The 25661-nt window shown below is 42.1% G+C and overlaps 1 protein-coding gene across 1 annotated transcript in view; it reads right to left on the bottom strand.

Moving 5' to 3' along the window:
• The window catches only part of PARD6G (par-6 family cell polarity regulator gamma), a 164723-nt gene that overhangs the window by 88971 nt on the left and 50091 nt on the right, over positions 1 to 25661 (bottom strand). The window contains exon 2 of the mRNA XM_069730901.1: positions 18155 to 18377. Coding sequence (XP_069587002.1) covers positions 18155 to 18377 — 223 coding nt within the window. The remainder of the gene's footprint in view (positions 1 to 18154; positions 18378 to 25661) is intronic.

Genomic DNA, 25661 nt, shown 5'->3' with positions numbered 1-25661 from the left:
AATAATATTTTTTTTTTTTTTTTCATTATTTTGGAATTTTTTTTTTTTTTTTTTTTTTACACATTTGGAAAATTTTTTTTTTACTTTTTTACTTTGTCCCAGGGGGGGACATCACAGATCAGTGATCTGACAGTTTGCACAGCACTCTGTCAGATCACTGATCTGACATGCAGCGCTGCAGCCTTCACAGTGCCTGCTCTGAGCAGGCTCTGTGAAGCCACCTCCCTCCCTGCAGGACCCGGATCCGCGGCCATCTTGGATCCGGGGCTCGAGCAGGGAGGGAGGTGAGGAGACCCTCGCAGCAACGCGATCACATCGCGTTGCTGCGGGGGGCTCAGGGAAGCCCGCAGGGAGCCCCCTCCCTGCGCGGTGCTTCCCTGCACCGCCGGCACATCGCGATCATCTTTGATCGCGGTGTGCCAGGGGTTAATGTGCCGGGGGCGGTCCGTGACCGCTCCTGGCACATAGTGCCGGATGTCAGCTGCGATAAGCAGCTGACACCCGGCCGCGATCGGCCGCGCTCCCCCCGTGAGCGCGGCCGATCGGCTATGACGTACTATCCCGTCCAGGGTCAGATAAGCCCAGGGCACCTCGACGGGATAGTACGTCTAAGGTCACAGAGGGGTTAAAATGAAATATAACCATAATCCTCCTTCACAAATGTATTCATCACTTCTTTTACTAAAATGACACCTGTGTTCAGGTGATCGACAACCACAGCCAGTAAATTTTATATTAAGACAAGGTGTGGTCAGACATCAGTTCGAGGCTTAGGCCGGCTTCACACTTGCGAGTTTTACGGACGTAAGAGCGCAGAAACTACGTCCGTAAAACTCGCAAAAAAAAACGGCACAATTATTCTCTATGCCTCTGCTCCTATCTGCCGTATTTTACTGATCAGTATTATACGGCTTTCTACGGCCGTACAAAATCGCAGCATGCTGCGTTTGTCACCGTACTGCGCAAGAAATACGCCAATGAAAGTCTATGGAAGCGTGAAAAATACGGATTACACACGGACAAGCAGTGTGACTTGCGAGAAATACGCAGCGCTGTTAGAGAGAAAAGCCGGCAATTCAGTGCGGTGTACAGTAAAATCACACTGACAGCTTCCAGTAGAATAGGTAGAATAAATGTGTACACATAGAATAGGTGTATATATATACATAGCTTTCTAGGTAAGTTCCCACGATCTATGAACATCCAGCAGAGGGCGCCTCACCGCAAATGAAGCTAAATATAGCTCATTGATCTATATTTAGACTCATTCCCCGGGGTTTTGCAGCGAGGAGTAGCATTGCATTAGCAAAGCTCCTTGCTGCAAAATGTTTTAACCCCTTCAGAAGGATTTACATCGTTGGACGTTACAGATCTGCGGAGGGTAAGTATATTGTTGGTTTATTATGTTTTTTCTTTCACAGAACGAGGGTCTTCAGTGACTGGATTGGGCGTAGAATAAAATACTCCAACAACCATTGTTTTTATTTCATTAAAATAATTTTAAAAAATGTGTTTGTGTTTTATTTAACCCTTTACTACAATTGGATTAATAAATGGATAGGTGTCATAATTGACGCCTCTCCATTATTAATTAGGCTTAATGTCACCTTACAATAGCAAGGTGGCATTAACCCTTCATTACCCTATATCCCACCGCTACACGGGAATGGGAAGAGAGTGGCCAAGTGCCAGAATAGGCGCATCTTCCAGATGTGCCTTTTCTGGGGTGGCTGGGGGCAGATATTTTTAGCCAGGGGGGGGCCAATAACCATGGACCCTCTCCAGGCTATTAATATCTGCCCTCAGTCACTGGCTTTACTACTCTGGCGGAGAAAATTGCGCGGGAGCCCACGCCAATTTTTTCCGCCATTTAACCCTTTATTTTAAGAGCTAGAACGGCCAAATTTTGCAGATACACTCTACTGACATTAGTAGTGTGGAATCTGCAAAAAAAATGGAGAGAAGACATGGTTTACTGTATGTAAACCATGTCTCAAATCATGTCGGGTTTTAGGAAGGAGAAAGAATAAGCCGGTAATTGAATTACCGGCTTTCAAGCTGTATAGCGCTGGAAAAAACATTAATATATATACATATATGTGTCTACTGACATATATATGTGTATATATATATATATATATATATATATATATATATATATATATATATATATATTACAGTGTATATATATATATATATATATATATATATATATATATATATATATATATATATATATATATATATATATATATATATATATATTTTTTTTTTTTTTTTTTCTTTTTGGGACACATGGATCATTTCTATAGCGGTATGTTGGTTTTGCAAGCCTGCGAGAAAACCACGCAGTACGGATGCCATACGGATTACATACGGAGGATGCCATGCGCAAAAAACGCTGACACACCCTGTCTACGGAGGAGCTACGGACCACTATTTTCGGGACATTTCAGCGTATTACGGCCGTAATATACGGACCGTATTTTCATACGCTGAGTGTGAAGCCGGCCTTAGGAGGGAGTTAATATCACTAATAAAAGGCATACAAGCACACGCCTTACAATAGCAGAGGCCCATCAAATAGGAAAAATACTGCCTCAACAGAGCGACTGCAGAGGTTCTGTAAGCACCAAAGTACCCATCTGTATACCTGCTACCACGAGAGATTTTAAACAATATTTGAAAAATCTAACAGGTTATCATGAAAAACATGGCATAATCATAGAATATGACACGTCTGATGGGAACAGGTCCTAGATGTATAACCTGATCCTACCACCAGATAGAGTGATCCAGTGTTCTGACTTGTATACGAACACCAGTGAGTGGCGAAGCGGCGAAGAATGAACCAGCCTTGTCCATACATTGAAACAGAAGTTCCAAATCCATCCAAAGTATATGAACCCCCATAGCAACCTATAGCGACACTTCAATCACCAGTGTTTGCACACCAACCACAATGGGGAATCCACGTTATGGAGATATCTATTGGATATGCCGCACCTTTGCCATATCCGTCTCTTAATACACAGACAAAAAAAAAAACACAACAAAAAATAAACCACAACACAAACAAAAACCACAAACAACCCCCCCTTCTAGATTGGGTCTCAAGATTATGTTACAACTGTGAAAAAAAAAACCCTAGGATCACATTTTCAAAATTTTAACCCCACACTTTCCAATTCACCAAACAATTTTGCCCCTATCTACATAATGGGGAAAAAGTGAAAGGAAAAGTGTTGGGAGGCAAATTGACAGCTGCCAGATGTGAACAAGGGGGACTTAAAGAGTGAGAGCGATGGCGCCAAAGAATATATACCGTACAGTTGCTAAGGTGGGGCCCCGACATGGAATACTCACCACACACGGGGATATGAACACACAAAATGCGCCACACACTACCATGTGCTTGAACACATATACCACCCTCAGCACACCTTTCACCACACATACACCAACCTCGCCACATAAAAGTCGAAATAGAAAAGTCACCGCTTAAAACTCACCACGCGCAAAATTCGCCACATGCAAAACTAGGCTCACGCAAAACTAGCCACAAGTGCAAAACTCACCTCATGGAAAACTCACCACACACAACTTTGCACACGCGGAAAAATTGCCACATGCACAAAAGTTGCCTCACACAAAACCTGCTCATACTCAAAACGCACCACACAAAATTCTCCACGTGCAAAACTTGCTGCACACAACTTGCTACACCAACCTGTCACATGCAACTCGACACACAAACAACTTGACACATGAAACTCGCCCTAAAACACACACAAGTCTGGTATTATCCATCAAAAATAAAAATCTGATTAATAAGCAGAAACTACAAGAGCAACAAATGTACCATATAGGAAATACGGCAGCTGTCAGTCACATGACCTGTCTATTATGTGTATGTGTGAGCTAATATATACTGCCAGGGGGAGGGCTTCCTGTTGGCTGGGGATTTATCAGGCTGCCAATTTAGCTTACAAATACTGAGGTAAAAATACTGACCAAATAACGTGTGAACGCGGTCTAATACAGGAGGAGATGACACACATATATACTATATACAGGAGGAGATGACACAGGTATATACTATATACAGGAGGAGATGACACAGGTATATACTATATACAGGAGGAGATGACACAGGTATATACTATATACAGGAGGAGATGACACAGGTATATACTATATACAGGAGGAGATGACACAGGTATATACTATATACAGGAGGAGATGACACAGGTATATACTATATACAGGAGGAGATGACACAGGTATATACTATATACAGGAGGAGATGACACACGTATATACTATATACAGGAGGAGATGACACAGGTATATACTATATACAGGAGGAGATGACACAGGTATATACTATATACAGGAGGAGATGACACAGGTATATACTATATACAGGAGGAGATGACACAGGTATATACTATATACAGGAGGAGATGACACAGGTATATACTATATACAGGAGGAGATGACACAGGTATATACTATATACAGGAGGAGATGACACAGGTATATACTATATACAGGAGGAGATGACACAGGTATATACTATATACAGGAGGAGATGACACAGGTATATACTATATACAGGAGGAGATGACACAGGTATATACTATATACAGGAGGAGATGACACAGGTATATACTATATACAGGAGGAGATGACACAGGTATATACTATATACAGGAGGAGATGACACAGGTATATACTATATACAGGAGGAGATGACACAGGTATATACTATATACAGGAGGAGATGACACAGGTATATACTATATACAGGAGGAGATGACACAGGTATATACTATATACAGGAGGAGATGACACAGGTATATACTATATACAGGAGGAGATGACACAGGTATATACTATATACAGGAGGAGATGACACAGGTATATACTATATACAGGAGGAGATGACACAGGTATATACTATATACAGGAGGAGATGACACAGGTATATACTATATACAGGAGGAGATGACACAGGTATATACTATATACAGGAGGAGATGACACAGGTATATACTATATACAGGAGGAGATGACACAGGTATATACTATATACAGGAGGAGATGACACAGGTATATACTATATACAGGAGGAGATGACACAGGTATATACTATATACAGGAGGAGATGACACAGGTATATACTATATACAGGAGGAGATGACACAGGTATATACTATATACAGGAGGAGATGACAGGTATATACTATATACAGGAGGAGATGACAGGTATATACTATATACAGGAGGAGATGACAGGTATATACTATATACAGGAGAGATGACATACAGGTGTATACTATATATAAGGGAGATGACAAACATGTATATACTGAGGGGAAAATGAGACATGTGAGGTGAAAATGAGAGGTGTGAGGTGAAAATGAAAAGGTGCGAGTGCAAAATTAGAGGAGTGAGGGAAAATAGTGGAGTGATCGGAAAATGACAGATGTGAGAGGTCGAAATGACAAGTGTTAGGGGGGAATGAGAGGAGTGAGGGGGAACATGAGAGATGTGAGGGGGAAAATGAGAGAAGTGAGGTGCTATAACTAACCACAGATATTTACTATGCCCAGGCAACGCCGGGCTCTTCAGCTAGTGTATTATAAAGCAGCAACGTATCAGATTATATAAGATCTCAACCATCCCCCGCACAAATATAATTGTATAGCGCTATGCGGTGTAGACTATAAATTAGCACATACAATTTTTTTTCTACAAAAGTCCACATGAAAAGAAACAATATTTCCAGTGCCAGTGGAAGAACCCTGATACTTAGAAACACCCAGCCAGCAGGAACTAGCGTGCGCTCATGAAAAGACCATATGTAGCGGGCTGACGTCGGCGTCTGCTATTTCCAGTACAGCATGTGTGTTTTCAGAGAAACGCAGGCCAGCAGATTCCCACAAAATGTTAATATTTACTAAGGAAAGACACTTAGAAGATGCCGTCTTCTGTACAATGCATAATACAATTACTGGCCACCTGCTTTCTGCAGTCATGTCTGAATAAAAGGAAGGATAACCTTACAAGTTGTTACACAAACCGAAAACTGCAACCAACAGTCGCTAAGAAGAGCACGAAGGTTTCAAGAATTTGTTCCAGCTAAAGCTCAAAATTAGATATCTTTCCACTAGACAACCCCAGTGACACAAAAGCATTTATTCACTGCCAACACAAGCTCCACACAGAATAGCCAGGGTCCATGTGCCCAGGGCACCTCAATCACCCGTCCCCCATAAGCATCGCTATACAGAGATCCACATATCAGTCCTTAGAACCAAACAGTCTCAGATAGAAATAATACCTCAGGAGTCCTGCAGCCTGGGGTCAATTTAATAAGGGGTCAATTAAAGTGGTAGTCTGATACCTATAAAGCCCTTTATAAAACACCTATCATTAAAGGGAACCGGTCACGTCCTTAATTGCTATTAAACTTCCCCCATTGTCATGTTAGTGGTGCACATTGCATCACTAACATGTTTGTCTCAAGCAAAACGTCCTAGTATTTATCCCGAAAAGCACTTTTTATACCTTAATGACTGCCCCACACAGCTTCTGTGTCAGGCATAGGGGTGGGCAGCTCTCACGTCAGTCCCGGTTGATACAATGGATTTTGAAATTTTCCACGCCCATTGCATTACAATTCCTTCCGTCACTACTCCCTACGTCCACGTAGTCTCCCAGCAGATCCCGCATTTGGGCAACGATGCTCAGTTTTCCGGGCATGGACGTTGAGTCTGGGTTTATGCCCCAGTGTCATGTCCTATGTGCGTATGCTCCGGAGCCGCTCGGCGTCAGTGGCCACATGACAGTTTGTGAGTACACCTATTTTCACGCTAGCAGTGTTGATGCTCAACGGCTCCAGAACATGCGCACACAGGATATGAAACTGTGACATACACCCAGATTCAACACGCATGCCCGGAAAGAAAAAAATTATAATTTTTTTATTTATTTTTTAAATGTGCAAAACTCCTCCCAGGGAGATCACGCAGACACCCACCTCGCCACCCCACCTGACGTCACTATTACGTCCAAAGGATCCCATGGTGCGCTCACTTGCACCAACGTGATGCTCCGCACCCTCTGGGGACACGCAAGGACAGCTTGGCACAATTTTACACAGACACCCCGTCCACACGGACCCCTTTCACTAGCACCAGTGAAACAACACCTGGTCAGCACAGTAGGACTGCCACCAGTTCCTCATTAGATATAACCCCATTAATGGACCGGGCCAGAAATGGAAACAAACAGAATACAGACGGGTGGATTCATGGATCGAGATTAAACAGAAACCCAAGGTTAAATTATACAGTACAGACCAAAAGTTTGCACACCTTCTCATTTAAAGATTTTTCTGTATTTTCATGACTATGGAAATTGTACATTCACACTGAAGACATGAAAACTATGAATTACACATGTGGAATTATATACTTGACAAAAAAAGTGTGAAACAACTGGAAATATGTCTTATATTCTAGGTTCTTCCAAGTAGTCACCTTTTGCTTTGATGACTGCTTTGCACATTCTTGGCATTCTCTTGATGAGCTTCCATAGGTAGTCAGCGGGAATGGTCTTCCAACAATCTAGATGGAGTTCCCAGAGATGCTTAGCACTTGTTGGCCCTTTTGCCTTCACTCTGCGGTCCAGCTCACCCCAAACCATCTCGATTGGGTTCAGGTCTGGTGACTGTGGAGGCCAGGTCATCTGGTGTAGCACCCCATCACTCTCCTTCTTGGTCAAATAGCCCTTTCACAGCCTGGAGGTGTGTTTAGGGTCATTGTCCTGTTGAAAAATAAATGATGGTCCAACTAAACGCAAACTGGATGGAATAGCATGCCGCTGCAAGATGCTGTGGTAGTCATGCTGGTTCAGTATGCCTTTAATTTTGAATAAATCCCCAACAGTGTCACCAGCAAAGCACCCCCACACCTCCTCCTCCATGCTTCACGGTGGGAATCAGGCATGTAGAGTCCATCTGTTCACCTTTTCTGCGTTGCACAAAGACACGGTGGTTGGAACCAAAGATCTCAAATTTGGACTCGTCAGACCAAAGCACAGATTTCCACTGGTCTAATGTCCATTCCTTGTGTTCTTTAGCCCAAACAAGTCTCTTCTGCTTGTTGCCTGTCCTTAGCAGTGGTTTCCTAGCAGCTATTTTACCACGAAGGCCTGCTGCACAAAGTCTCCTCTTAACAATTGTTGTAGAGATGTATCTGCTGCTAGAACTCTGTGTGGCATTGACCTGGTCTCTAATCTGAGCTGCTGTTAACTTGCGATTTCTGAGGCTAGCGATTCGGATAAACTTATCCTCAGAAGCAGAGGTGACTCTTGGTCTTCCTTTCCTGGGGCGGTCCTCATGTTAGCCAGTTTCTTTGTAGTACTTGATGGTTTTTGCAACTGCACTTGGGGACACATTCAAAGTTTTCCCAATTTTTCAGACTGACTGACCTTCATTTCTTAAAGTAATGAAGACCACTCGTTTTTCTTTACTTCGCTGCTTTTTTCTTGCCATATTACTAATTCTAACAGTCTATTCAGTAGGACTATCAGCTGTGTATCCACCAGACTTCTGCACAACACAACTGATGGTCCCAACCCCATTTATAAGGCAAGAAATCCCACTTCTTAAACCTGACAGGGCACACCTGTGAAGTGAAAACCATTCCCGCTGACTACCTCTTGAAGCTCAATCAAGAGAATACCAAGAGTGTGCAAAGCAGTCATCAAAGCAAAAGGTGGCTACTTTGAATAACCTAGAATATCTACTATATAATTGTCTAAGGGTTACTTCCGTCTGTCTATCTGTCTGTCCTCCTGTCTGTCACGGATATTCATTGGTCGCGGCCTCTGTCTGTCATGGAAATCCAAGTCGCTGATTGGTCACGGCAAAACAGCCACGACCAATCAGCGATGGGCCAGACCGGAAGAAAATGGCCGCTCCTTCCTCCCCTCCGGTCAGCGCTCACACAGGGTTAATGGCAGCGTTTACCGCAGTGTAACACAATCGGTTAACGCTGCTATTAACCCTGTGTGACCAACTTTTTACTATTCATGCCGCCTATGCAGCATGAATAGTAAAAATATCTAATGTTAAAAATAATAAAAAAAATAAAAACTAGTTACATACTCACCCTCGGTTGGCCCCTGGATCGAAGCGACTGGTTACTGATGCTACTCGCGACGCCTTTGTGACCGCCCCATGTATTGCGGTCTCGCGAGATGATGACGTGCGGTCTCGCGAGACCGCTACATCAGCATCTCGCGAGACCGCAATGCACTCTTCAGACCGGAGCGTGCGATGAGCATCGGTAACCAGCCTCTTCGATCCGGAAGGTGAGTATGTAACTATTTTTTATTTTAATTCTTTTTTTTTTTTTCTTTTTTAAACAGGGATATGGTGCATACTACATGTCTGGGCAATATACTACGTGGCTGGGCAATATACTACGTGTATGGGCAATATGCTACGTGTCTGGGCAATATGCTACGTGTCTGCTGTATACTACGTGGCTCTGTGCTGTATACTACGTCACTGAGCAATATACTATGTGGCTGGGCAATATACTATGTGGCTGTACAATATACTACGTGGACATGCATATTCTAGAACACCCGATGCGTTAGAATCGGGCCACCATTTAGTAAGACAATTTCAGTTGTTTCACACTTTTTTGTCAAGTATATAATTCCACATGTGTTAATTAATAGTTTTGATGCCTTCAGTGTGAATGTACAATTTTCATAGTCATGAAAATACAGAAAAATCTTTCAATGAGAAGGTGTGTCCAAACTTTGGTCTGTACTGTATATTTAATCGCCTTAAGGGCACACTAGACAATACACTATATACACAATGGTTATACTTAAACAATGGTCAGATATGCAAATACAAATAGTGGGAGGACAAAGTATGCAGAATATAAGAGTCAAATACCAGTCAGATGAAGGGCCTGGCTTGTGGGCGAGCACTGACGCCACATGGGAGGCTTGTGGTCCCCTCTGTTCCTTAACTTTTCCCCACACGATATGTAGTGACCTCCCAGAAAAGAAAAAAAAAAGTCGTAGGCCACGCTTTACACAAGCATTTAACCGCTATGGGTCACTCCCTTCCTGCCGCACACCTGGACCTAAATCCCCTCCACTTGTATCTAGCAGATAAAAACCATCAAAGCCTAAGATGGGTCATAACTCCTTAAATGGACAGCCCTAGGGAGGAGATATCAGATTTGGCCAGACATCTACTACACATCGAGACCAACCATGGCTTTGTTACCTGGCTCCTACTAACCATTCTACATATCTCTCCACCCTGGAATGCTAGAACGGATTGAGACTCTGGAAGGTGTTCACAGTGTACGATATATAAAAATCATAATTACATAATAGGAAACAGCCATATGCTGAATTTTCTCCAAAGTAGGATACAGTAAATAAAAAATAAAAGGTTTCTGAAATTATGAGTTGTGATCAGATCCTTAAAGGGATTATCCAATACCTTGATAAATACAGGTCTTTATGTCTTAACCGCTTTTGTAATTGGCATTCTTTTATGAAATTGCCTACACTTCTCCCTAATCTGTGATTTTTCTATGTGTTTTTTTTATACTTCATATGAAGTTTTAAGTCTCAGACGAGAATTCACAGGAAGCTGGGGCTGCACTCACTTCTCTGCAGTGTCTATCATCCCTCCTGATACTGGGCATCATTGGTGTGGTCACTTTATCACAGCTACTGTCACCGCTGTCCTCTGACGTCTTGGTTTAGTATAGGAAAGAAATATATCTTGGTACCGTGTTAGCCAGTGGATAGAAAAATATTTAGAATTGAGAGTCCTCAGTGGTTGATACCTTTTAATGGCTAACTGAAATTGGTTTAGTATAGGTGCTCAATAAATTAACCCTTAGTTGCTGCTTCTAATACTGCAGTCTCTTTCCCTGAAACGGATAGTCATCAGTTGGCGATGATAGAAGCCATGCGAGTGACATCAGTGCCGCCTCCTGATGACTATTCATTTCCTTCATAGGATGCTGCCCTTCCCGTGGTTGTTCCTTCCCAGGGAAAGGCCTGGCTATTCACTGCTTGCGTCGAGAAACTCGTGATGGTGTCTCCGCAGCTTCTTTACATGCATCTGCATATTTCCCATAAGGGATGGGGGCAGTGTTCTGGAATCACTGCGTTGAGAAACACGTGATGGTGTCTCCGCGGTGTTGGATGTTTTGGTCTCCCCGAGTCCAATCATCTGTGCCTTTATAGCCTTTTTACTAGGCACTGCTCCTAATAGCCAGATTCCTACTCCACACTGATGAGGGGCAAAAACCCCGAAACAGCTGTCTGTGGATGGATACCATGCTTGGCATAGGTGGCTTTCCTTCATAGGATGCTGCCCTTCCCGTGGTTGTTCCTTCCCGGGGAAAGGCCTGGCTATTCACTGCTTGCGTCGAGAAACACGTGATGGTGTCTCCGTAGCTTCTTTACATGCATCTGCATATTTCCCATAAGGGATGGGGGCAGTGTTCTGGAATCACTGCGTTGAGAAACACGTGATGGTGTCTCCGCGGTGTTGGATGTTTTGGTCTCCCCGAGGCCAATCATCTGTGCCTTTATAGACTATTCATTTGAAGGCGTTGATGGAAGCAGGGTGAGTGACAGCAGCAACACCTCACAGCCTTTATCACTGCCCTCAAACGAAGTCATCAGAAGGCAGCACTGGTGTCACTCCCTCCGCAGTGACTGACGGCGGCGGCAGCGATTTGAAGATGTAATCACTTCTGGATCACCTTAACTGAACCAGGATATCGTCCTGACGTCCCATTTACGGAGGCATCATGGACATTGCAAATAAGTGAGTGCATCCCCAACCGCCTATGACTCCTCTCAAACGAAACGTCACAGCATGTAAAGTGGAAAAACACATAGGAAATAGCATGATAGGGAGAAGTGTAGACAAGCTTTTGCTATGCAATCTGACAGCACCATGAGGTAGGGACAGAAACCCTGACTCCAGCAAAGTATCACTTAAGTTTATTGGGTGCAGCGGTTATGATGGTCTGTTTCCTTTGTTGCATATGCAGCAGAGCTCCATTGTTGACCTGTGTATAACCCTGCCCACTCCACAGCTTTCAGAGTATATTGTATAGTGAGACAGCTGACAATCAGTGCTGTGGATCGGTTGAACAACCCAGCACGTAACAAGTTGTCCTTAAATGATAATCTGCTGAGAAAAGACTGAGCGTATTGAAACCGCAATACACAGCCCAGTAAGTGAGACATCACTGGAATCAGGGTTTTTGCTCCTATAGTATGCTGCTCTCAAGATTACATGGCAAAAACAGGTGACATTACCTTTTAATAATACGCTAATTACAAATCTGATTTGGGTTTAATGATGTGTATAAAGGGTTTTAAAGGGAATTTCTGTATAGATGATTTTTAATACAAAATTAACTGTTTTAACTATAGCTTTGTTTGTTTTTTTATCACTTTTTTTTCTGCAGCCACTGGTGGCTGCTACTTGCATTTGCTGGTGTGTAACGGCACTTACACACCTCAAATATGGCTGTGCCTGTATATAGGAGTCCCCGGTCGGTGTTCAATCGCATCTCCTGCATTGTGTGGCGGTTTTCTGCTGTGACCTTAGTGTTAAGAATATTGAGGAGATAATACCATATCAAGCATTTGTATCCTATTTGGCATAGGATTATAAAACCCCCTTCCTTTGTGCAGCAGGGATAGGAAACCTGGCACAGCAGGCAGTCCAGCGTTCTCAAAGCTTCTAGGAAAAAGCTGGCACCTGACTCAGCAGGTGGTCAAGCCTCAAAAGGCTGTTCGTGACAGAATTCACACCTTGAGCCAGGTAACCTCCAGGACAAAGACTTGCTTGCAATATAGTCATGCTGAACCAAAGCTTCTAAGTAAATTCTAGAAACCTAATTCGATAAAGAGTTATGGAGATAATATATGTCCTAGCTGTACATCGTGTATATAACATTTCTGATATTTTTATAAATGCAGAAAATATCAACATAAATTTACCATTATCATAAAGTATAATGTGTCACGGAAAAAATTGTCTCGAAATCACTGAGATATATTGAAGCGTTCCAAAGTGATTACCACAAGAAGTGATACTAGTCAGATCTTAAAGATTAACATTGTAGTGGTTGCTGCTGGGTACTGCAGGTCAGTTAATAAATAATAGCTGATCAGAAGCAGTACTAGAGAGCTGATCAGTTCTTCTCTGTACATTGTTCACATATGGGTGCTGGCAGGATAGGTCATAAATGTAAGTAATGGACGAACCTCTTTAGGGGATTGGTCCGGAGCCCCAAGAACCGATGTCCGCCTGTTGCTTACCCATCCTAAGACTGGTGCATGGAGGAGAACTGCCTTCTTGCATTTACCTGTTGCCATAACATCATTAGTGCTGCTCCCCTGCTTATGAGGAAATGCGAAACACCAGAGGAACCCTATAAGAAGGGCATGATTTGCATGTACAAAAACAAGTCCTAGGCAACATTTTTCCCACCACAGCAAATAAGAGCCCTTTAATTTGCCATAGTGGGACTTTCGGTCCCCTACCCCTTTGCACAGTACCTCTTTTCAGTATGACACAATACGACGTGTGCTGTAAGATTCTTACAAGTCATGGGCGACTATGGCATGAGGTGATGTAACACACATAGATGGTACCTCACATAGTGCGGAACAATACTGTCACACGGGTGCCTGACTTACTCCAGATGTTCCTTCAGGACAGGATTCATAGGTCACGTTCGATTCTCCGGTACCGCCTGCCACAGCGGCATCTGAAAGCGGCTTCATTTAGCAGGAAAGCAGTCGGCCTCTCTCAGCCAACTATTTTCCAGAAACATATTCCACTTTACATGGAGGAGACAGAACTAGGGCAAGTCTCGTTTTAGGAGACAAGTGATTGATGACATTTAGAATGGGTTAAAAAATAATGCTAAATAACATTTAAGAAGAGTACCGCTCTGAACATACGCAGAGGCAACAATTTAAGGAAACGTCAGTCTACTCAGTGAATCAAGATTCTTTACTAGAAAACGAGTATACTAAAGTCAAGGAAAAGAATTACTACTATTTGGATCGAGGGTGTACAAGCCTATCCCCAGGGGGCCACAGGAGGCCTGAAATACCATTCTTAGGGCCCCTAAACCTGAGGCCACAGACGTGTTGGTGTGCGATTACTGACAGGTATTTTTCGTGTCAGATAGAAGAGGAGTGGCGCGTAGGTGAGAAGGGATTTCTAAGCTATAATACACTGTTGGGCGGAATGGGGCAGCGGTCTTGTGCCCCCTCTCGCAGTATTTCAGTAAGGAGGTTACCGAGCGCGTCGATCCTCACTGTAATAAACACCTCAGGGGTTTCAGCATATACTGGCAGTATGCCATAAATGTCTGGGATTAGATTTAAATTATTTTTGTCATCTGTCACCAGGTTGTTGCCACCTAATCTGAAAGCATGATGTAGGGGCAGAGATCCGGATTCCATCGGTGTGTCATTTACTGGGCGGCTTACTATAGTTTTGATAATCTCCTACTGATGACAGTGATTTTATCTACGGAACCTGCTACAATGTAGTTGTTCATGAGCTCGGTGTAACTCCGCCCCACCACTGATTTGCAACTTTCTGCCTATACACAGTATACTCAGAAAGCCGTCAATCAATGTTGTGGGTGGGTTTATGCACAGCTCAGTACTCAGAGATCTGGTAGACATGCAATAGAAAAAAAACAAAACAGAATTTATCAAAACTGCAGCAATAAAAAAGGCCCATAAACCATATGGCGGATGCTAAAAATAAAAAAACTAAACCCCAAAACAACTATATACATTGAGGCACGCAGTGCGAATACTAGACAACCAAAACCTTGCCACTTTTGATCTGGTGACAGGTTCTTTTTACACATGGGAAAACATTTGAATAGCTACAAATGTGCAAGGAGAGACATTGCCTCTTGGTCTCTCACCTAGCCAAATTAGATCCCATGCTTTGCACTGAGGAGGGGCAAGACTCCAGAACAAGTGTCTGCAAAGAGATTCTGGTTTCACTTATGCTACGTAAATATGGGAAGGCTGATTAAAGGGTCGATGATGACTTTTGACTTTTAGAATCACTACTTTTATTAGTTCAAGACAATTTTCCGCAATTTTATGCCATATTTAATTTCCCAGAGGAGCATTGCGTGGCCTACAAGTCTCCTTACACTGGCATGTCACTCTACAATGAGTATGAATTCAGGCCTAAGGGGTAATGGCAAAAAAAATCCTTACCTAATTACAACAAAAGATATTACACATCTTAGGTTAGTGTAGTGTTATGTTAATACATTGCTTAATTTATTCTATGGTAATGCAATAATGGCATTTCAGAATAATCCTCAGTTAATGACAAATTTCACTACCCCTATAAATTACGATCCATCCCATGGCACTGAAGGCTATGGCCATTAACACATTAATACACCCTTACTACATGAAGCCCTAATAAAAGCATCACTTTTGAGGTCATACTTCTTTCTAGGTGTTCTCTTCTGTAGACTTCCAATTTTCCAGGATTCCTAGTAAACCTAAATGCCATGTCATGGCTTTTACAGCACATTATAGGTCAACTTTATTACTGGTGTTCCTTGTAAAGGGGCCAGTAAAGGTCACTCTGAAAGGGCTTCTCAGAGAAACATTGGGGGATGGGCGCAACTGCCACACAAGATGTGATAAGACCACAACAGTCTTGGAAACTACTTATTAAAGTCTGTCTGTGAACCCTTGAGCACAGTACAATGAACCAGAGCTTTACAAAGTTGGCTGCTGGGTTTCAATACATCACAGAGGTCAATATTACTTATCCTCAAACGACTTTTGCTCAGCTTCCTTAAAAAAAAAAGAAACCTAATGGCTTACCCGTCCAATTATACAGAAAGTTGTGAGTGAGTCAGCCAAGCCTGCAATGGCCTCTAGTTATCTGGATGTTAATCACTTAAGTATAGGATGCTGCAGAATATAAAATTGTATCTTCATTTCTACACACAAGTAGCTTTTTACGTCCTATAGTGCAATTATAGGGAAAAAATAATGCACCTTTTGGAATAATCTGGATTTCTGCATACAAGACCCTCTAAAAATAAGCTACCGTAATAACAAACAGGCAAATATTACCCACACAATGGGTGAGATACATAGAAAGCAATTTTAAAAAAACAAATAAACGTGAAAAGCAGCTGATCGCTGTCATTTTTCCCATTGGCCAACGATCTGCTGAACACTTTACCAGTCACCGTCCTCTGTAAGCTTGGCAGCAATCACCCGACAAAGTTGAAAAAAATTGGACGTGAAAAACGGATGTCTGACTTTTAGGGCCACATAAAAAAAAAGGAATCTGCCATCAAATATTTTTTTTTGCCTTAGGCTGAGCGATCCACACTAAAGAATAGAGACTTATCTGATATTGATCAGTGTCAGACTAAGCATGCCAAAATAAAGTCTATGGATCCGTAAAAAAAAAAAAAAATATATATCCAATATTGGACAGCACTTGGATGTCATTTGTGTGCTGCACATTCTTTCAATGACTGTTTGATAGAAGCTTGAGAAACCTGCAGTCTGTTTTATTTTATTTTTCCGATAAAACCTGATGAAATTCTGACCAACTGATGGCAAAAACTAAAACACACTGACCAAACTGATGATCAAAAACTCATGACACAAAAAGAAAAAAAAACCCAGAGGATTTTTTGCATGTGATAAAATACCGAGGTTTGAAGAAGCCCTTCAGAATCAACCTCATATAGTTTTGTAAATCAGCTCTTAAACAGGGGGTGACATTTTTTTCCATCCCACAGAGCCCTTTTTGTGGGCTGCATGGCCTATCAATGAAAAGTAAGAAGGGCTGAAGTTGGGAGGAAAAAAAAAACAATGTTAAAAGGGAATCTGTCAGTAGCATCAATCCTCCTAAGCCGTCCATACCATTCCAGAGATCTCCACCAATCCACGTTTTTCTTCTATGTAAATGAGCTGTTAAGATCTATGGGCCGGACACAGATCTCCCAAAGAATCTGCCTCCAGAGATTATTTTAAAATGAAAGGGGGCGTTACCAGTGTGAGACATAATGACTGACAGTCTGCTCTCTTAATCTCACTGCAGAGCAGTGTATGATAACAGTACAGCAGAGCCCAACTTTGTCTCATTACGAGCACATCTGCATCCCTTGTCACAATGCTGTTCGCTCAGCTGTACTACCCTCCCCCCACAATGGCTGCCTTTGAGATGGAATACTATGAGAAAACACCGACAAATGTATTTGAAATGAGACAAAATTCCGTTAGTAGCAATCATACGCCGTCCTGCAGCAAGATGTCACACTGGTGACTTGCCCTTTTATTTAAATTGGCTCTTGGCGAGCTATGTCCGGCCCATAGAGCTTAACTATTTATTTAAGAAAAATTTGGATTTCTCTTCAATAAGACATCACATCGCAAATATCACGGTATCATTTTATTCAGCTTGCTATGACCTACATGTCCTTATAGCCAGTTTGGGAGGGTTGATCTGAATGACAGATTCCCTTTAGTAATAAATCACAATTTCAGAGATCTCTGTATTTTCTTTTGATAAGATGTTTGGCTAATTCTACAGTAGCTAGTGGAGGATGATCAAATCTAAAGATATTAATACCAGGAAATTCTTCAATCAAAATAAAAGTGTATACTTTGCCATATATAAATATGAAAACCATGGTGTTAAGAGAACATATTGAACTGTATGTTTCACATAGGTTTGGGATGTAGACCCTGCGCTACCAAGACTACTTTCTAGGATCATACACCTTACGGGTAAGATTGCAGGGAGTTTAACATTTCACTGTTAATGTATATGCTAGAAAAAATAAACTCTTGGCTTGTATCTGAGTAATCTTAAGTATTTTAAAACCTCACCACTGAACACAGATCTACAAGTAGCACACTAAACACTTGCACTTAACAGTACCTCAAGATGAAGCTTTAATGACTATAAAGGGAAGCAAATCCTAGAAATCGGAATATTTGTCTTCCACAACAAGAATAATAGGGATGACCACCTTACCTTGCTTTTGTATGAATACCCTGAGCAGCGGGTTGGCACTTGAAACAGCTTTACAGAAATTATCATCATTGTTAATTGGAAGAAGATCACCGTGGACGTCGGCATAGCCAAGCATAACATCTACATTGGAGATGTTGTGGATCTGAAGGAGAAGGTTGTAGAATTCCTCAAACGTCCCGGGCTTATATCGATTTAAGGAGAATCTTCTAAACTCTGCTCCGTACTGAAAGAAAAAAAAAACACCAAGTCCATTACAACACGTTGATCGCAGTTTTGCATCTTCTAAATCGAAAAGACGAACTTGTGAAATAGTTTCTAATGTTGATTGACTGCAATCAGTTTTGTAGCTGGGTCAAAAGACACAAGACAACTTACTGTTTGGCCAAAAAACGGACAGCTACTGGATCAGTTATATTTATTTTATCCCTGAAGTCTACGAGGAATTGATCATAGGATCAAGGATGGTCATCTCTTGTGTCGTCTTTTCTAACCACTACACATTCTTGCTCACTTTGTAGCGGATTCAGTGGTTTTAACTACTTAATCTATTACCAACGGATATGTGAAGAAAGCCTCAGCTGGCACCTTTATTAGGGGGCTCGTCTCTTCCTGCTGCGAATGGAGGTAGTGGTTATTGGGGCATGATCTGTATCTGCAGGTAGATTTCACGCAAACATTTCCATGGTACAAAAGCATACTACATCTCCCTGCTCCGTGAAAATACGAAGGGTTAATATCCAGAAGGACATGCAGCATGTGGGCTCTATCCCAGACATATTGATTAATCACACATTGCAGAAAGATCGGCAGCCAAGCTCCATTACTGACCCAAGCTTTAACTAAACGAAATGCAGAAAAAACGCCCCTGTAAATATTTTAGTAGATGCACACAACAGCCGTTCACAAGCTGTGTGTTGGATTTGTCCTGATGAGTATGAGCGGAAAAAAAAGCGTACAAAGAACCAAAGAAATGATATAATGGCCTAAATATGGAAACGATCACAATGAGGCTCCTCACACGTCTTTGCAAAACACATTGGCAGAGAGAATAGGAAGTGCTGTAGGCAATAGTATAGAAACACGGCAGATAAACCCATACCTGCATTTATACTGGTATAGAAATTATACAAGACAGACTGCATGAATAACCACAGCACATAACCAACCCCCCACCTGGAATCCACCGGAAAAAGCATCCCATAACATATGAACATAATGCTGTGCAGTGTCCTTATGTCAAGTCAACCTCTGTATAGGTCGGAAACCCTAAAGCGGTTAAAATTAAAAACAAAAGTAAAATTATATACTGTATATATAATTATTATTTGTCCATTATATATGCTGGATATTCTAGATTAAAGGGACACTGTCACCTGAATTTGGAGGGAACAATCTTCAGCCATGGAGGCGGGGTTTTGGGGTTTTTGATTCACCCTTTCCTTACCCGCTGGCTGCAATATTGGATTGAAGTTCATTCTCTGTCCTCCATAGTACACGCCTGCACAAGGTAATCTTGCCTTGCGCTGGCATGTACTATGGAGGACAGAGAATGAACTTCAATCCAATATTGCAGCCAGCATGCAGCCAGCGGGTAAGGAAAGGGTGAATCAAAAACCCCGCCTCCATGGCTGAAGATTGTTCCCTCCAAATTCAGGTGACAGTGTCCCTTTAAAGACACTTGCGAAAAAATTCAGACAAAGTTGCTTCAGGATACAGACCACTGTCGTTTTCCAAAAACAACTCACTCAAAAGCCCAACGGTGCGCGCCGGCTAAAAGACCCTGTATGCCCATACCCAAACAAAGAACAAAAAGGTTACAACCACTTACACCCAATGTACTGGACAACTACTGGCAGGTAAGATGTCCGTGTCTGATCTCTGTCCCATCATTGCTCAAAGCATTAACCACAAATGGTTTTAGCAAGAAAACATAAGGAATAAATATTACAAAAAAAAAAAAAAAAAATACATCTAAAGTAAAAAATATAGTACAAGCAGACTCGTGCAAAAGTACAACTCAAGCTTTGGTAAAAAAAACAAACAAAGAGTACAACTGTCAGGCATAGTAACGAGAGTAAGGTTTTCTCTGTTCAAGGAAAACTTTCTTCATCTGGCTACACTCATCTCCAGATAATTTGAGGTAGGGAAGGACACATCTGTATATTTCATATGGACAATCATCTAATACACAGTTGTCTTTTGACAGGAAGTTTGCACTAACGTTACCATTCCGGAGCACAATGAGCCTTGTGTGCTCCCATTACTAAGCACAGGCACTATCCTGACAAGCTGAATCCAATTGTTTAGCACATTATTTTCGCATCTTGTAACATCACAAATTCAGGGCAGACAGACTATATATACCCTACTAGCTGAAGAGCCCGGCGTTGCCTGGGCATAGTAAATATCTGTGGTTAGTTATAGCACCTCACTTCTCTTATTTTCCCATCACGCCTCTCATTTTCCCCCTCACATCTCTCATTTTCTCCCTCACTCCTCTCATTCCCCCCTAACACTTGTCATTTCAACCTCACATCTGTCATTTTCTGATCACTCCACTATTTTTCCTCACTTCTCTCATTTTGCACTCACACCTTTTCATTTTCACCTCATCACCTCAGTATATACATGTTTGTCATCTCCCTTATATATAGTATACATCTGTATGTCATCTCCTGTATATAGTATATACCTGTATGTCATCTCCCCTGTATATAGTATATACCTGCTGTGTGTCATCTCCCCTATATCTAGCATATACCTGAATGTCATCTCCTTCTATATATAGTATATACCTGTATGTCATCTCCTCCTGTATATAGTATATACCTGTGTGTCATCTCCCCTGTATATAGTATATATCTGAGTGTCATCTCCTCCTGCATATAGTATATACCTGCATGTCATCTTCTATATATAGCATATACCTGTATGTCATCTCCTCCTGTATATAGTATATACCTGTGTGTCATCTCCCTTGTATACAGTATATATCTGAGTGTCATCTCCTCCTGCATATAGTATATACCTGCATGTCATCTTCTATATATAGCATATACCTGTATGTCATCTACTCCTGTATATAGTATATACCTGTATGTCATCTCCTCCTGTATATATATATGTACCTATGTCATCTCCTCCTCTATATAGTATATACCTGTGTGTCATCTCTCCTGTATATAGTATATATCTGTGTGTCATCTCCCCTGTATATAGTATATACCTGTGTGTCATCTCCTCCTGTATTAGACCTCATTCACACGTTATTTGCTCAGTATTTTTACCTCAGTATTTGTAAGCTAAATTGGCAGCCTGATAAATCCCCAGCCAACAGGAAGCCCTCCCCCTGGCAGTATATATTAGCTCACACATACACATAATAGACAGGTCATGTGACTGACAGCTGCCGTATTTCCTATATGGTGCAATTGTTGTAGTTTGTCTGCTTATTAATCAGATTTTTATTTTTGAAGGATAATACCAGACTTGTGTGTGTTTTAGGGCGAGTTTCATGTGTCAAGTTGTGTGTGTTGAGTTGCGTGTGGCGACATGCATGTAGCGACTTTTGTGAGATGAGTTTTGTGTAGCAACATGCGTGTAGCAACTTTTTGTGTGTCGAGTTACATGTGACAGGTTAGTGTAGCAAGTTGTGTGCAGCAAGTTTTGCGCATGGCGAGTTTTGCGCGTTGCGAGTATTATGTGTGGTGCCTTTTGAGTATGTGCAAGTTTTGTGTGAGGCAACTTTTGTGCATGTGGCAATTTTTCCGCGTGTGCAAGTTTTGCGTGTGGCGAGTTTTTCATGAGGAGAATTTTGCACTTGTGGCGAGTTTTGCAAGAGCCTAGTTTTTGCATGTGGCGAGTTCTGCGCGTGGGGAGTTTTGAGTGGCGACTTTTGTGTTTTGACTTTTATGTGGCGAGGTTGGTGTATTTGTGGTGAAATGTGTGCTGAGGGTAATATGTGTTCAAGCACGTGGTAGTGTGTGGCGCATTTTGTGTGTGTTCATATCCCCGTGTGTGGTGAGTATCCCATGTCGAGGCCCCACCTTAGCAACTGTATGGTATATACTCTTTGGCGCCATCGCTCTCATTCTTTAAGTCCCCCTTGTTCACATCTAGCAGCACTTTTCCTTTCACTTTTTTCCCCATTATGTAGATAGGGGCAAAATTGTTTGGTGAATTGGAAAGCGCGGGGTTAAAATTTCACCTCACAACATAGCCTATGACGCTCTCAGGGTCCAGACGTGTGACTGTGCAAAATTTTGTGGCTGTAGCTGCGACTCCTCCAACACTTTTCCTTTCACTTTTTCCCCATTATGTAGATAGGGGCAAAATTGTTTGGTGAATTGGAACGCGCGGGGTTAAAATTTCACCTCACAATATAGCCTATGACGCTCTCGGGGTCCAGACGTGTGACTGTGCAAAATTTTGTGGCTGTAGCTGCGACGGTGCAGATGCCAATCCCGGACATACACACATACACACACACACACACATTCAGCTTTATATAGTAGATATGGGTACTTGGGATGGGAGTTAAATTATAGGATCTAAAGGGCATACAAAATAAAAAAAGACATTCCTATATGGATTAGTGATTTCGCTTTGCCACAGTAAGATTTTAAATGCATTTTCCCCCATTAACATAAATAGGTAGAAAAAAACAATTAACTTCACAATTTATTCCTAATTAAATATACTCTTCCCATAAACCTATCTAGTGGACTGGTGACTGGCACTAAGCAGGGCGAGGAGTAGTAAATAAGAGGTGGCCGGTTTAGGAGTGCACGCTTACAATGTCGTTGCTATAAAACATGGTGGGATCCGACCAGCTTCAGTGCCCCGATGCTTTCCCGATGGTGCAGAGGTAACGCTGTCCCTGCTTCCAGCATGGGAATGCGCACAGTCTAGGGTGGCAGGCTCCAACTGGGAATGATCAGCAGCGCAGCGCCTCCAGAAAAGCAGGAAGGTGGGTAGCGGTATGCTCCTGAAGAGTCGTCATGAGAATCACCCTTTTAGGCCAAGTTCCCATAAGGAGTATTTGGTGCATTTTTTTTCCTGGTGGGTATTTTCATGTACTAGAACTTCAGTATATTATAGTTCCAGCAAAGTGGATGGGACTTATGTTCATCTCATGGCCAATGTGCTGTTTGTATTACCGCTGCCATAATAAACATGCTGTGGACTAAAAAAAGAAAATGCACCACAGGTCAACCTCTCTTGCAAGAAATGTGTTTTTAATTTGCAAATTTTCTCCTTATATATTTCTATGGTGAAAACGCTGGAAAATGGCATGTAATCTACACATGGCTATCAAACTTTTATCAGTGCTAAGAAACACCAAATATCCAAAGTTGTTTTATTGAAAACTTTAATAGCATTATATAGTATTATTATTATTATTATTATTAATAATAATAATAATAATAATAAACACCTTACTTATACATACAAATAGCTTAAATTAGCTAGTTGGAGCATTGATGCTGAAGAAAACCTGTAGCACCAAATACTCATCATGGGAACTGATCCTAAGAGAATCAGGTTAACTGTATTCAGGTTTCTTCACCAATCTGGAGTAAACGATCAGAAGTGATACAATGCCTTTCTTGGCTACGCGGTCAAAAGGTGCAGGACAAGGTGCGTATGTTTCCCTCTGTATGGCCTTCAGATATATAAAGATTACTCAAAACAGAATTTTGGACACAAACATTGATGATAAAAGTTAAGAGTTTAAAGTTTATGACTAGGTCTGTTTCCACGGTCCGTAAACGCTGCGGGTTGGACACTGCGTACATCCACAGCGGCTAGATGTTACAGCATAGTGAATTTCAAGAAATCCCATGCCCACTATGCGTTCACCGACGACCGCGGCTTCCCTGTGGAGACTGACATGCGGCACATCTTTCCAGACCGCAGCATGTCTATTTATCAGTGGGTTGCTGGCACATGAGGTCAGCAGCCGGACGAGCAGTGAAAAACTACACTTAACAAGGGGTTGTCTCATTAAGACAAGCAATAGGCTTTGGTGGACCCAAGCTGTCTTTGTATTAGAAGGACAACTATTCATGTGAATGGACACCATGTAACCCTATATTTCATCTGCAGGAGATACTGCAGTGGAAAGTCCTAGTTGGTCTTAGTTGCTCCGATATGCTAATCCAAGGAGCTGCCAGTAATGGGATTGGGGACAATCCTCTAGTCGCTTGATACACACGCACACACGGCTTCCTTCAGTTCTATGGAATACCACAGAGAACCTGGATATAGGAATGGCACACTTGCAGAAGAAAGCAGCCGTGCTTCTCCAATCCTGAACACCCCCTTAGTTCACAAAAAATCATATGGCATATATTGCTAATATTGTTCTTCGCACATAAAGGCAATTTCACACATTAGATGCCGATTCTTTGATACATTCGATTTATTTAAAAGGACACCACAGTAACCAGAATATCGCAAAGTAATTGTTCAATTAAAAACAGTAAAGTGAATTTAATTAACTTTTTCAAAACAGCTCATTAAGATGAAGTGCAGACTAATTGAGATGTATGGTAAATCTTGCTGAGCTGCAGAAATAAAATCTCAGAATGTGTTCAGAGCCTCAAAAAAAAAAAAAAAAATTCAGTTTCACTTTGGTTTAATTATCTCTTCATCTGCAAGTTACATTGAATGCTGGTCCCTAAAGACAAGATCACCACAGGGCTGAACGCTAAAACAAATCACAACGGTTCACGTTTGGTAAAAGGGGTAGATGGGGGACCAAAAAATAAATAAAAACAATTTATTTTAGCTAATAACCTTATGTACGGTAAGTGTCGATAGGCACCCCTCCACCAGTTGTTAGCACTGTAGCCATGCTGCTGGGGTCCTAGGTTCAAATCCCTGTGTGCGGGTTTCCTCCGGTCTCATCCAGGGTTGGACTGGCCCACAAGAGATTCTCCGGTGGGCCCTGGCTTCTCCTTCAGGAGAGTTCATCGTGCAAACCTTGCAGTTGCTATCGGGCTCTTCAGTGGGGAAGAAAGGTGGGCCCTCAGAATCAAATCCTCCGGTGGGCCCAATGTTCTTCAGTCTGACACAGGTCTCATCTCACACGCCAAAGACATACTGATAGGGAATCTAAATTGTGAGCCCCAGTGGGGACAGTGCCGATGTCTGTAAAGCGCTGTGGATTCAGTTTTTAATGGTAACATGTCAGCTGATACATGCTGCACAAACCATGGGGGCAGCATGCATCAGTGCTCTTGGGGGTTCCAGGTGGCTTCTCCCCGGCCGTTGATAGTGAATGGCAGGCCTCTACGTATTCGTGCATGCAGGCATAGGCTTGTCAGTCACTGTCAGTGGGCAGGAAGAAGCTGCCAGGGTCTGGCATGTACAACTATAGAGCGGCTCGGCCCCCGATGATTAAAAGTATGTTTTGCTCAAACACAGCAGCATTTCAGAGTAAAACATACATGGCTGTGATCACACAACCAGGAGCGAATACATGCTGACCATAGTTTGGACA

This window comes from Ranitomeya imitator, chromosome 6, assembly GCF_032444005.1.
Source record: "Ranitomeya imitator isolate aRanImi1 chromosome 6, aRanImi1.pri, whole genome shotgun sequence".
Classification (NCBI taxonomy): Eukaryota; Metazoa; Chordata; class Amphibia; order Anura; family Dendrobatidae; genus Ranitomeya; species Ranitomeya imitator.
Note: the sequence above shows the minus strand (reverse complement) of the source record. Positions and strands in the feature narration are given on the sequence as shown.